Source organism: Tachysurus fulvidraco, chromosome 26, assembly GCF_022655615.1.
Source record: "Tachysurus fulvidraco isolate hzauxx_2018 chromosome 26, HZAU_PFXX_2.0, whole genome shotgun sequence".
NCBI classification, from domain to species: domain Eukaryota; kingdom Metazoa; phylum Chordata; class Actinopteri; order Siluriformes; family Bagridae; genus Tachysurus; species Tachysurus fulvidraco.
In genome coordinates, this window is record NC_062543.1 from 7569158 (window position 1) to 7583366 (window position 14209).

At 39.0% G+C, this 14209-nt stretch overlaps 1 protein-coding gene across 13 annotated transcripts in view; it reads left to right on the forward strand.

The window, feature by feature from the left end:
- The window catches only part of phldb1a (pleckstrin homology-like domain, family B, member 1a), a 49103-nt gene that overhangs the window by 12663 nt on the left and 22231 nt on the right, over nucleotides 1–14209 (forward strand). For 10 of the 13 annotated variants that reach the window (XM_027165532.2, XM_027165531.2, XM_047809324.1 and 7 more), the window contains 5 exons: nucleotides 3278–3379; nucleotides 4694–4817; nucleotides 6715–6885; nucleotides 11893–12018; nucleotides 13145–14209. The exon at nucleotides 13145–14209 is cut by the window's right edge and continues 197 nt beyond it. In XM_027165532.2, coding sequence (XP_027021333.2) covers nucleotides 3278–3379; nucleotides 4694–4817; nucleotides 6715–6885; nucleotides 11893–12018; nucleotides 13145–14209 — 1588 coding nt within the window. The other 3 variants (XM_047809327.1, XM_027165541.2, XM_027165543.2) reach the window with 3 other exon arrangements.

The following is a 14209-nucleotide window of genomic DNA, read 5'->3' on the forward strand; positions in this document are numbered from 1 at the left end:
TACTACCGCCTCTAGAATTTGCTAGAAAGTCATGTATGTTTGGTCAATAAATATTTGGATTGATATGGCAGATGACCAGATACATACCTTTTCCTGAGCATGCACAATAGATTATCTTGTTGACTGGTAAGGAGATGTTGATTAATTGTCTATAATAGTAACTCTTAAGACATTGCAAGTTGTAAAGCAAATTAAAGCTGTAAAGTATTCATTTTAATATATCATTACACACTGAGTTGAAGTATATACAGAGTTGAAGCAATATTGTCTGAACATACAGTATTTAAACTGGTCGGTGCTGTTTCTGTTTTTTGTCTTTTGTGTATTGTCTTGTAACTTTTTGTCTGCACTGTCTTTTGTTCTGCACTTTTTGTCTTGTCTGTCTTGTTGTCTTATCCTGCACTGTTTGCACCAGGTTGCACTTTATGTGGCTAGGACTACTTTTTGTCAAGTCAAGAAGCTTTTATTGTCATTTCAACCATATATTGATGTTGCAGTACATAGTGTAATGAGACAAGGTTTCTCCAGGAGCATGGTGCTACATAAAACAAAGACAGGGATAAGGACTTGGATGTAGTCCTAGCCACATAAAGTGCAACTGTTGACCAGACCAAACAAGACAGTGCAGGACAAAAGACAGTGTAGACAAAAAGTTACAAGACAATACAAAAAGTACAAAAAATACAATACACAAAAGACAATAAACAGTAAACAGAAACAGTGCCGACCGACCAGTGTAAATACTGTATGAGAATACTGAATGTTCAAACAATATTTTGTGCAGTAACATTAGAATGAACACAGTTTCTTAGCAGCAGGTCCTTGGGATAATATATAGAATTGTCCAAAAACAGCAAATGACTGAAATATTGTATAGTATGTGCATAATGGCTGAGATATTGTACAATATGTTCAAGAACGGCTGAAATGTTGGACAGTTTGTGCAAAACAGCAGAAAAGTGTGCAAAACAGCATGTAAGCAGTTTGATGGATTGTAAGCAGCATGTAAACAGTGTCAGTGTGTGTGTTTTGTGAGGGTCTGTGCAGTCCATACAGATGATGTGTGTGTATGTTGTACTCAGTACAGTTCAGTTCAGTTATTGAGAAGTCTGATGGCTTGTGGGAAGAAACTATTACACAGTCTGGTCGGGAGGGCCCGAATGCTTCGGTACCTTTTTCCAGACGGCAGGAGGGTGAAGAGTGTGTATGAGGGGTGTGTGGGGTCATCTACAATGCTGTCGGCTTTGCGGATGCAGCGTGTGGTGTAAGTGTCCATGATAGAGGGAAGAGAGACCCCATTGATCTTCTCCGCTGTTCTCACTATCCGCTGCAGGGTGTTGCGATCCGAGATCGTACAGTTCCCAAACCAGACAGTGATGCAGCTGCTCAGGATGCTCTCAATGGTCCCTCTGTAGAACATGGTCAGGATGGGGGGAGGGAGATGCGCCTTTCTCAGCCTTCCTAGGAAGTAGAGATGCTGCAGGGCTTTCTTGGTGATGGCGCTGGTGTTGAATGACTAGGGGAGGTTCTCCTCTAGATGAACAGCAAGAAATTTGGTGCGTTTGACGATCTCTATGGATGATCCGTCGATGTTCAGCAGAGAGTGGTCGCTCTGTGCTCTCCTGAAGTCCACAACCATCTCTTTAGTTTTATCCACATTTACTTACGTTGTCTCATTTCACTATGTACTGCAACAGCTATATATGGTTGAAATGACAATAAAGGCTTCTTGACTTAACTTGACTATAGATGCTCCATCTGATAGTAAATGAGTTAAAAACAAAGATATAGTCATTGAAATGGTGAAGAATTATGTAGAAGAAATTATAGAAATAGTCTACAGTGTCAGTGCTTTGTAAAAGTCCAGTTTTGCTTTAAAAGCTTGTCGTGGTGTTGAAATGTTTGTTTCTGTTAAAAACTAGTGCAGGCAGTGTGTAAACAGAACCTAAATGTTTCAGAAGCTTGTGGCCAGAAAAACAATAATAGATGTATTGGCCTATGGACAGGATGTTTGCATCTAGTTTTTTTAGCTTCACATTAAGTTAGCACAACCACTGGTTATATTCTGCATATTTCTGTAAATGTAAGGATGTGCAATGATGATTCCAATCGGACTTAATACAGAACATCACGACCGCTGACTTAATAGCTCACTGCATTTTTAGTATATCATAATGTTGATTATGTGCTGTGGGGTGTTTTATGTTATTCACAAATGGCCAGGGATGTTCCAGGTTTTCATTCCAACCAATCAGGACCCATGCTTGAAAGTTTGAAAATGGCCTTCAATTGACTGAGATGTGGCTCATGCTTTGCTCAAACAAACACTGTGGTAATAAGATTCACCAACCATGAAGATGACATTTTTGGTGCAAGAATATCACCAATAATGTCAGAATGTAGATAAGTTCTTCTGCTTTCATGATTGTTACTGGTAAAACCTTCATAGTGTTATACAGGAGGCTCTCACACCAGCCAGAAGAGACTGGATGCCATATAGTTTATTCCACTTGGCAGGTGTTATGAAATCTGCTGAAAGTTGACACCAATTGTCAACTTGTCAGTGTAGTTTTATGTCAGTTGTCACAAAAGTCTAAAGATTGTATCATGTGTGTCACACTCAACTGTTGTCCTAGGTAACACGCATTCATCTAAGAACTGCTGTTGTCTTTTTTTTAAATGTCCCTGTATACATCTTAAATTAACTTCTGAGATTACAAATTCTAGACATTTGCTTGATTACAGAGGTAATTTCCTAAAAATGATTAATCTGTTGTGACATGTCTCCTGAACTATGTACTGCCCTGAGGGTTATTCGTGACTATTTATTCTCAAATGTGCATATGTCCACACCAAAGATAATGAGCAGCATCTGCTCCAAGTGTGTGCATTTAAGAGGAGTCATTATGAGTCATACTGGGCATAACAGCTGAACCGCATGCATGAATTCATTCAAAACATTGTTTAGTTTTTTCCTAGTTTGTATTTATATATGTTAACATAAGCCTGAAAGAAGCACCTACCTGTGTCATGTATTTTAATAATGCAATAAGAACATGATCAAAGACCCAATTGTATTGCACTGCCTCATGGCTTATAATGTTTAGTCTAGAGTCTATCTGCATGCAAATGATTAACAATTATTCATCCTAGGTAGATTTTCTCATGAATGCATGAGTCTTGAAATAAATATGCCAGTTTTCATATTGGACATGTATACTCTACCAACACCAACCAGCATTTTCAGCATTATTCTGTTTGTCCGCTTTGAAAACAGGATCTCAATGAGTGTGATGAATTGATCAGTAACCCAGAAGACATGAACACCCTGAACAGGAACGTTTCTGATTATGGCCGCCAGACTCATCAGGTGCTACAGGTGAGACAGCAATTGCTGGCATATGAAAAGGTGTAAACTACAGAGAGAATACATAAAATATAGGAACATTTTAAAATTCGTTCAATAAAAACTTACCAATGATTTTTGTAAGTAAATATCAAGTCGAAGAAATCCCCGTACTGATGGTTCCAGTCTTCGAAAATACTATTTTCTCTAAAATACAACCAGTTTTTGAAAATACACTTTTCTGTTCACCTTCAGCCAATTTATTGGCTATTTCTAAAGCAAACGTGACCCAAGCCTGTTTAAGAATTAAACCAACAAACTCTATCGGACACAAATCCACATCAAGTTCAGTTTAAGCTCAGTTTGAAGGTTAGCCACAATGTGGCCGGTGATAGAAATGTCACTTTACAATAGTGGTAATTAAGCACTATTATGTATAGCTTCAGTGCTAGTAGATGACAGGGGGAGATATAGAGACTAAAACAAACCACTGTGGCCTTTCAGTAGTCTGCTTCTGAACTTGCAGCTTTCTCGTGATGAACTGCCTTTGCTTTTTATAAAGGTTAAAATGAGGACCTGACTAGCAAGATCAGGTACGAAATGGCACCTCAGGTGTCCTTTTGCTCTTTTAGCTAATAGATGTGTTCAAATAACGAGAGACATTTCTAAATGGCTTATATCCATCTGTTTAATTGATTGCCTGGGTGCAGTTTAATGCGGAGTGGAACATGTACTGTATATCTGGATAAACAGAAAGCTCTTTCATACAGCATGACAAATTATTCCTGAACAAAGAAGGCACTGAGGCTGAGAAGAAATTTCCAGCAGTGGCCTTCTCCAGACTTTCATTTTGGAGGTAGTTCAGAAACCAAGGAGAAATGTATAACCCAAAAATATGAGCACATTCCTCTAAGAACTGATTAGATTTTTCCCAAATCTGTTACCAATTTCATACCAGCATTATTGCAGTCATTACTTTGTCATTTCTTTGCACAAGTTGGTTCCACATTGTCCTTGAGAACCTTTGGCTCTGTCTTCTAGCCTGTTTACTCTGTCATCTTTTGTCTAAGAGTTTCAATCCTCTTAGCCTCCCAGAGTTCCAAGCCATACCTGATGGACATAAACCAGGTTAGCCCTATTAGCCTTTTAGTCCAGCCCTGCCTTACTATATGACTCTAATTGAGTCACTATAATCGTGTTTGGAGCACTATGAGCAATCATCTGAAAGAGGGCAGGTCAATGTGGTGAGCCTTTGTGACCGAACAACATAATTGGCCAACAGAAGTCATGGTGTATGTGCATTACAATATGTATTAAAAACATTAACTTTTTTTCTTATTTGCCAAGGGTACACCACTGGACCTGATTGAGACAGGCAAAACCCTCAAAGTCCAAGCGGAACGTCCTCATCTGGTCAGTTTAGGAAGTGGACGTCTGAGCACAGCCATCACACTGTTACCCATACCAGAAGGTTAGGTACTTTCTTTTTTACTAAGTAAATTCAGTTCATTCTTCTGTCAATATTGCTACAATGTCAACATTACATTCACATTGGCTTTTGCCTGTGATATCTGTCCTGTTCGGGGAGACTGTAACTAGTTTAAACAATGAGAAATGTTCATTCTGTTAGGGAGGGCAAGATTGTTACTGGTCATTTTATTGCTGATCTCAGCATTTTATTCCTCACGTACCTGCAGTCCCATCATTACTAATGGCTTCAAATGGCAAGCAGCCAAGTCTGAGATGAGATGGTAGTTACCTGAGAGCATCAACTTGTCTGTGTATGCACTCACATGCTAGGACACACTGTAGGTCTAGAAGAGCAGCATGGCATATTTTAGCTGTATTCTTAGCTCATCTATGTAGTATATCATCCCTCATAGAATGACAAATGGAGGACTTTCCCTCTACTGACATTGGAATAGGAGCAAGTGCAACACTTGCTATACAGTATGGCCCTCATTCCCATTCCTACATAGCCACAATTATGTGCCTACATGACCATCGTGTGCTTTTTGTACAGCTAATTCCATATTTAGTCCACATTTTAATAAACTGTCTTCTTGTTTTATATGATAACAAGAATATTTATAATCCTCAAAAACATTTATGATCAAAATAATATAAATGTGACCCAGTATATAAAATTCTACTGAAATTCTATGCAGACATGTCTATATTGTCAGTAGGCCTGTGTTTTAATACACAAAATTTCAGGGGAGAATTCATGACCTACTCAATTTCAACGAAAATCTGTTTTCTTTTTTCTTTTCTTTGTCACAAATAATATTTTTATATTATTATTATTATATTGTAATTGTTCATGAAAGCCATGCTTTTCTAGGTCTCTTAGTGTGGTTCTAGGTCTCTTAGTGTGGTTTGCATTGCTATGAATACAATTTTAAACATTTTGTTCATTGTGGTGTGCTTAAAACAGAAATAGCACACTGACTTTTAACAACTGTGACATGAAGGAATAGACGTTAACAAAAACAATTCAACTTGACTTTTAAAAAATCCACATCAGCAAGTAATTAGAAAACAATGCACAGCCAGCCAGCTCTAAATCTCCTTATTAAATATGGACAGTTAAAATATGTCATAAGAATCCCTGCTATTCTGTATATCTCCTTTTTTCCCTTTTTTTCCCCCATTATAATCCTACCTCGTGGATGACCTACTTTCTGAACCTCACATGTCAATTAACTGTGTATAAAATGAATGATTGCATAAATCTAAGCCAGCTAAAAGGCCTTTGGCAGTAACAAGTTAAAATTATACTCACCATGTAACAAATTATATAGTTTGATTGACTGGTATGAAAATGTAAAATTCTAGTCAAAAATATACATTCAGATTCAGTTGAAATTCAGAAAGCTCAGAGAAGTGGAGCATAGATGGTAGAAAATCTGCTAAAAGCCCCCTTTGCCTAAAGGAGCAGTAAGGGCGGTGGGAATTAATTGAGAATATACAGTGGTTCTTAAGGAAAAGCAGTAAATTTTTAAAAAGTAAGTTAAATACATTTCCATGATAAAATGCCTACAGCATGCACACACAACTCTTAAACAACCTTAAGCCCTTATCCTATATACGGCAATGTGGGCAAATTAAATCAGTTATTCCTTTTTTCACACCTTTTAGTATGGACATTGGTTAGGATGGCTGTGGAAGGAGGGACGTTTCTCATAAGATGAGTGAAAGCCGAGAGTCACAAATCTAAACTGTACTAATATTCACTGACATTATATTATTCACGGACATAACAGATTTATTAGCATGTATTTGGTTTCAAAACAATTTTACATATCAAGCTAAAAAGTTTAGATGAATAAGTAGTGAAAAAAACTACTTCTTTTCTATGAATGCAGGAAAAACGACACTTGGCAATGGAAAAACAGACATCAATATCCAGGGTCCAGGAGTGGCGGCCCTGCACTGTTATATTGAAAACCAGGCAGGAACCATTACCCTCTTTCCCTGTGGCAATCCATGCTCCATGGATGGTCTGGCGGTCACAAAGCCTGTACGACTGTCTCAAGGTAAACATATGGTTTCTTGGAAAAATCAGAGATTTCGTCTTCCTGATGTGTAATATTCATTTTGCCTTCAGCTGTACATGTCATGATCCTTTCGCATCCTTAGCAGTCAATTACAAATGGTGAATGTAGATACATGACTGTAAACCTTATGACTTTAAACCATCAGGAATGTTGGTGTGTAAATAGTATGAGCCTTTAATTTCACAAGGATTTCTAAAGCAGAGGTAACTCATTAAAATCAGCCAGATGAACATAATGTCAGGCAAACTATCGGGTCTCAAATTCAGCACAGTTAAAGCTGTGATTTAAGTTCACAATTGTGCTGGCTTATTTCAGCTGCCACCTTGTGCCACAGGTTTGGGCACAGGGGTGAGCACTTAAGAAACAAAAAGTTTCATATTAGAAAATGTATTTTACCAGACTAATATTTGACTTCTAGCTTCTTAAATCAGAAATGGTTCTTTCTGAACCGGGTTGAGTGTCTGTGCATGGCAGTTCAATTCATTACAGAAGCAATTTAGTAACAAATGGTTGGTGTTAATGTTATTCAGCAGATTGGTGGCTGCCTCCTCCCCTCCTTTTACGCTCTGCATGACAATAATATCGCTTATGGGAAAGAGATGGACAGACGGACAGACAGACAAACAGACTGACAAACAGACAGAGAGGGAGAGAGGTAGAGAGAGAGGGGGAGAGACAGACAAAGGGAGGGAGGGAGGGAGGGAGGGAGGGAGGGAGGGAGAGAGAGAGAGAGAGAGAGAGAGAGAGAGAGAGAGAGAGACACACAGACAGACACACAGAGAGAGACAGACAGATAGACAGAGGGAGAGACAGACAGAGATATAGAGACAGACAGATCTCTCTCTCTCTCTCTCTCTCTCTCTCTGTCTCTCTCTCTCCCTCTTCCTTCCTCTCCCTCCCTCTCTTTCTCTCTGAGGGGGAGAGGGAGGGAGAGATAGAGACAGAGAGAGAGAGAGAGGGAGGGAACAGCCGGCATTGGGACAGCTGTTCAACACTCTGTCGCCTTTGGTCCTCAGCCGTCTGGCCAACTACCCAATTAACCACAGCTCTTTCTTTCTCTAACACAACTCTTTTCGTATCGGTTAATTCTGTACAAACTTAACAACGTGCGCGAGAAGATACACTTTTTTTTCTTACACTTCAAGTTAACAGAGGCAGGTGCTTGTTATCCGGTGAGCATATGGACTGATTTTTTTCTTTGCTTGGGTTCAGTTTGTAGCTTTATCAGTCTGACAGGTGGACCGTAGACATCTGGCATTATCTTTTGTGTGAAAAGCAAAGTCAATAAGTGGACTGACATTACCATAACAAAGCCACTCGAGAGTAAGACGTTCGGGGAGGTGCACAAGCTTCACAGTGTCTTGAGAGGACACGAGTTTGGATATTTGGTTCCAGAAAAAGGTCTCAGCAACTCCTGTGATTTCTAATGTTTGATATCCGTATATAGATGTAAGTAAATCATTTCTCCAATTATATATGATGTGAATTGCGCTCATATCTTTGACTTTTTGCAGTGTAAAGAAACAAACCAGTGTCCTTCAATCAGTTCACTATGAAGAATGAGTTGTTGCGTTAATGTTTTCTCTTCAGTGTTCAAGAGACTGCTAAATTGACCTTATTAAATATGTATAAAATAAGGATATATATATGAATAGAATTTTGGAAATGTTTGTTTTTGCATGTTGTTTGTTTGTTTTTAAGTAAACAATATGTTTTACATACTAGATAGTTATTCTGAAATGTTCCTTCAGATTATCTATCTATCTATCTATCTATCTATCTATCTATCTATCTATCTATCTATCTATCTATCTATCTATCTATCTATCTATCTATCTATCTATCTATCGCTAGTTAAGAGCATTAGTTAAACTGGTCATTTGTATTAATCTATTTATACCGATTAATCTCTGATTGCTAAGTGCGTGGGTTCAAAATGTAAATAATTTTTCACTCCTTGTTCCTGTCAAGTTCCTGCCGATGTCCAAAAAGCTCAACCACCACAATCTACATTTGCAGATAGAGTAAATTTCATACCATGTTCAACCTTCATAAGAATTAGATTTATTGTTAGATTTATCATTAGGCACTGCAAACTAAGGAACCAGTATGAAGCTAAAAATTATAGCAAAAAAAAAAAAACATCCTAAATTCATAAAGATCTGAAACCATTTCATTTCACTTATTCTGGGTGACTTTATCATCTTATCATGTAAGAGATTGAAAGCCAAGTTATAGGACTAAAACATGCAACATTCAGCTCATACTGATTTATGACATTTATATTTGACTTATGCTGAGTGACATTATAATGTTACTGAAGTACTCTGCTTGTTGCAGCAGAGCGCTGTGTAAAGGCTGGAGGATGTTAGCATTAGATTTCCATATTGTGAGTGACTTATCATGTTACCCTGGTACTCTACTTGTTACTAGAACTGGAACCCTGTGTGTCCAGTGTGCCAGCGAGCTGATTTTTGGATTTTATTAAGCTTTTGTCAACAAAACAATTGACAAGGCCTACCCAAACAATTCCTATCCGAATATGTTTCTGCTAAGCCCATGGATGAAACCATTTCCGAATTGTTTTTTAGCATATATTGCATATTATTTGTAGATTTTGTCTATTCCTTGCATGTAACTCACAAGAATTCACAATAGTTCACCTACTGATACATATGGTTTAAAAAGTTCACAGCCATTCTCAAACCTAATACACAGTGGTGTCATTTTTAAAATATATTAAATTAATACATGGTACATAAAGGAATAAAAACACAGAGGATCATACTCTTAAAGTTTAGTGTTTGTCAGTTAAAAAGAGAAGTGAGCCCAGAAACAACGCTTGTAGCATAAATTACATATTCATTATGTTTATGTAACAAGTATTAGTTTAGAGGAAGTTAACAACTTGGGGTCAATCCTATGATCCTGCATAGCATATATTTCCCATGTGATATTGGATCAGATGTTGCGTTCAGTCATGCTGGATTCATGCTGTTTGAAACCATATTCTGACCCTACCATCTGCATGTTGCAGAAGAAATCAAGATTCATTTGACCAGACAAAATTTTTCCAATCTTTGCCTTTCCATTTACATTGAACCACAGCCTCAGTTATCTGTTTTGGGCTGAAAGGAGTCAAAGCCAATGTGGTGTTCTTCTCCTATCACATCCACCTAAAGGGTTAACATGTTGTGCATTCTGAGAAGCTTTTCTGCTCATTTGTTTAGTTACTCTAGACATATCAATTGTTCTTCTCTGACTGGTTTCATCATTCTAGTTGTTTCCATCCACTGGATTTTTTTTTTTTGGTTTTCGCACGATTTTGCTTTCAAACCTTAACGGCCGCTTTGTTCAAAAACTTTCACAGGGTAAAGCTTGTGACAGTTTGTGCCACTTTTGTCCATCTAGTAATCAGAGAAATGAGCTGTGTTTTAGGATAGACGACCCAATTTATGTTGTTTATGTAACAGGTTTTAGAGTACAAGAAGTTTCCAACTTAGGAATTAACTAGCCCATATTGCACGTGATATAAGTTCATATGTTGCATTGATTTGTCCTTGCTATCAGTGACCCAATCGCGAGACATAAATATATGTTTTAATCAAAGGAAAGGACAGCATCAATATCAATTTGCAGAGAAAGTCAGAGACGGCCCAGGACATGCTTTGAATATGAATCACGTTGTTGTATATGCATAATCCATTTTGGGCTCTGAGTCTGAGTTATTGTTTTTGAGCATCAGGGTTAAATCAAAGTTGCCTTAGCTAGTGCAGGTATGACAGCTCATATCTGGTGCTCTAAGCCCATGGTGTAATTTGCATCCTTCATGTTAGTCTTGTGCTTCCTGTACTGTCACTGTTCATTATGAAATGGAGGCCTGAGTCATAATTTATGGCCTGTGTTGCAAACACCGTATTGATTCACCGGTCTCCTTAATCACTGCACAGCACAGCAGTAAGTGGTGTGTGTGGGTGTGTTTGTTTGTGTCAATGTGTATTTGTGCACGTATACCTGAAACTGCAGTTCCCTTAAACTCTTGGGAGATATATAGATTTTTTTTTAAGGTTTAATTATTCACACTTGCACATTACAGTAAAATGTATTTATATTCCTGTTAAATAATACAAATTGTATAAGAGAATTCAAGCTACCTACCTACATACAAAACCTATGAAAGAAATCTCCATGTATCCTACATACACAACCTATGAAAGAAATCTCCATGTATTTCTGTATCTTTAAAACAAAGTGACAATTTGTTTGAGGTTGTATGGAGTTTATTTGTCTTTATTGCACTTTCCCATTCACATACATACACAGTCATAATGATGCCATGACTACCGTATTTCCATCATCCCCCTGACGGAGAATGTTTCTTATTGATCTTTATCTAGCCTTTACTAACTATTTAGCCCCGATTAGTCTTGTGCTTAATGTAATGGAGATGCAAAATGTAAATATGGCAAAAAGTAAGGATGGATGAATAAAAAAAAACTTCTTAAGAATCCCTACATGAAATGAGTTTTGCGGATTTACAAACAATAGGTAATACAAGTAAGCATTTAATGATGCCCAATAAAAATACCTCCCAGACATTCATGTGTAGTTTTATAACTTTAGGAAGCGTAACGAAGAATTTTTGCAAATATTACGGATCCAGTTGAGCATGGAGTTATTTATAAATAAAGTGTGACTTCACATGGTTGGTTGAGATGTGCGTGTGAATCAGTGGTCAGTCACGGCACAAAGAAAACACCACGTTCATTTACACGAGGGTGTATATGTCAGAGCTGTGTTATATATTTACCACATCCATAACTGCCTGGTCAGGGTCACTGTGGTTTAGATTTATTAAAAAAGGCTACAGTTACAAAGAAAATAATAACTAACAGGATTAGCCCCACACACCCCTCTAGTTTTTTTCTTTTGTTTGTTCATTTGGTTATGCTAATTCCTCTGTCATTCCCCGCCGCTGTGTCACAGGGTGCATGCTGTGTTTTGGCCAGACTGCATTTTTCCGCTTCAACCACCCAGAGGAGGCTCTCAGGATGAAAAGCATGATGCCAGAGGGAAATGCTGGGCTCAGCAGCATTTACAGAGGACATTCAGGTAGACCTTCTGAGTTACTGTATCATGCCTACAATTACTAATTCATTACTGCAAAGCAGGAGTCTTTTTTCTAAGTTACAATTTTGTCATATGAATTGATACAGTAAGATGATGTAAGCACGAGCTTTGGAGAGCGGGGTAATCATCTTTATGTTGGCATGCATACTAAGAGGCTTTGATCCTGTAATCCAGAAGAGTTTTAGTTGCAAGCTCCGTTTAGATGATTACAGAATTTTTTTGTTGCAAACAACCGAATGCTGATTTTTAATTGGAGAAATGTTGGATGGAAAAGTACTGCGTGTTTTTTTTTTTTTCCTTTAGTTTACACTGAAAAGATTCAGTTTGCAATGTAGGTAAGTCTAGAAGGAGACAAGTGACTCCACCGAGGAACCTCTAAGGAAACTTCTCTTTGAATGTGTAGTCTTTGGAAAAGGCCCTTTGGCTTTGACCTTATTATGAGGAATTTTCTAACAATGTTGAAGCCATTGAAGGTTTGAGGTGTATGGCAAGTGCAGGGTTGAAGTCAAAAGTGTTATATTAGCACAGAATATGGTAAAGAGATTATTTATTCCAAGATTTCATAAAAAAGCCTCTAAGAGCCCTTAAGAGACTGTAGGCCATAGCTGCAGCAGTGTGGGGGGAGAATTCACGGTTGTGGGAAGGACTGGGTGGTGGAGAGTGGCACAGTGTGAGTAGTATGAGTCATGCTGTAATTCAGGGTCTATTATTCTTTGTCGTTTCTGACCTTTGTACTGAGGGAGGCAGCATGGCATGCCACACCCAGTTCCTTGTATGCATGTGTGTGGCCTTGGAGATATGAGGTGGGGTAATTGTATGTGTCTGTGTGTGTGGGTGCATGTGCATATGTGTGTTAAACACAGAAACAGGGAGGAAAGAATAAATGATTAAGCATGTGTTTGCTTAACCTTTTCTTGACTAGGCAGCGTACGTATGCGGTAAGTACTGTATAATCTGCAGGTGCTCAAACGTTAAAATGTGATCGGCTGAAGTAACTAAAGCAAATCATTGTTACTATGTATTATATAAAAATAAGTTTCGATTACTTAACGTTTTTCTCAAATTTATGAAATTAATACAAATATCCAAATGTGATTCTTTCCTACAGAGCCCCATGGTGTTCTCAATGGGAACCACCAGCCTGTGCCTCATGAAAGGGTTCGTCCAGGCCATGGCCCTCTGGCCCACTCTGTAGAGAAGGACCTTCAGGACATCATGGATTCTTTAACTCTGACTGACTCTCAGGCATCCTCAACTGGAAAACACCCTGAGCACCCCATCCCACACTCACCTCTTTCCCCCATGTCCAATGGTGGAAGCCGCTACGTCCTCTCCTCTCCAGCCAGCCCTGAAACCATGTCTGTGGGATCCAGCTATGAAAATACCACTCCTCCTTTCTCTCCTATTTCATCTCCTTCAATTGCCAGCAGTCCTGGCCCTCGTGTGGACCTTGCAAACTCTTCTTTACACTCAACTTTCCGTCATCACACAGTCCAGCCCCCAGTTCCTCATCCACGGCAATCAGCAGCACGTATTGGCACTAGTAGCGGTGGACGAAAGGTACAGGAAAGTCCTAGGCTTCCCAGAAAAATCTTGACAGATACTCCACCAAGTCACCAAGGCCAAAACCAGGATGTTCAGGTCAGAGGAGGTCCAGAAGGCTCACGTTCAGTTTTTGGTTTCACTGGAGATGCAGGCAGGATCATGAATTTCAGTTCTTCCTCCTCCTCAAGTCCTAGATCGAGCACAGGCTCAACTTTCCAGGAGAGTCCCACAGTTGATGTTGGAGTTCAGTCCATCCAGGCCAATTCACGTTCACTTGTTCCACCAGAGCGTCCCCAGTCCACCCGTCTAGCAATCGAACCAAATAACAGCACTCCAGTCAGAGAACGTCCACCTCCCAGTCCCTCTACTCCACGTTATATGCTGCAAGGAGTCCCGGTCCTTCCCGGAGCCCTACCAGGGGTATCCCCAACAATTCGGAGCCAGACAAAAAAGGGTGTACCAGAGAGCCCTCGACAGCATAGACAAGTCACAGTAGGAGGAGACGCTCCTGGAATAAGGGGGCTGCGGGCCAGAAGCCCTTCTCCTGTGTCTGCTGTACCAAATGACCAAGCTACTTGCAGTGGGAGGCAAAAAGTGGGTGCTGGAATTAATCAAATCCCAGGTTTGA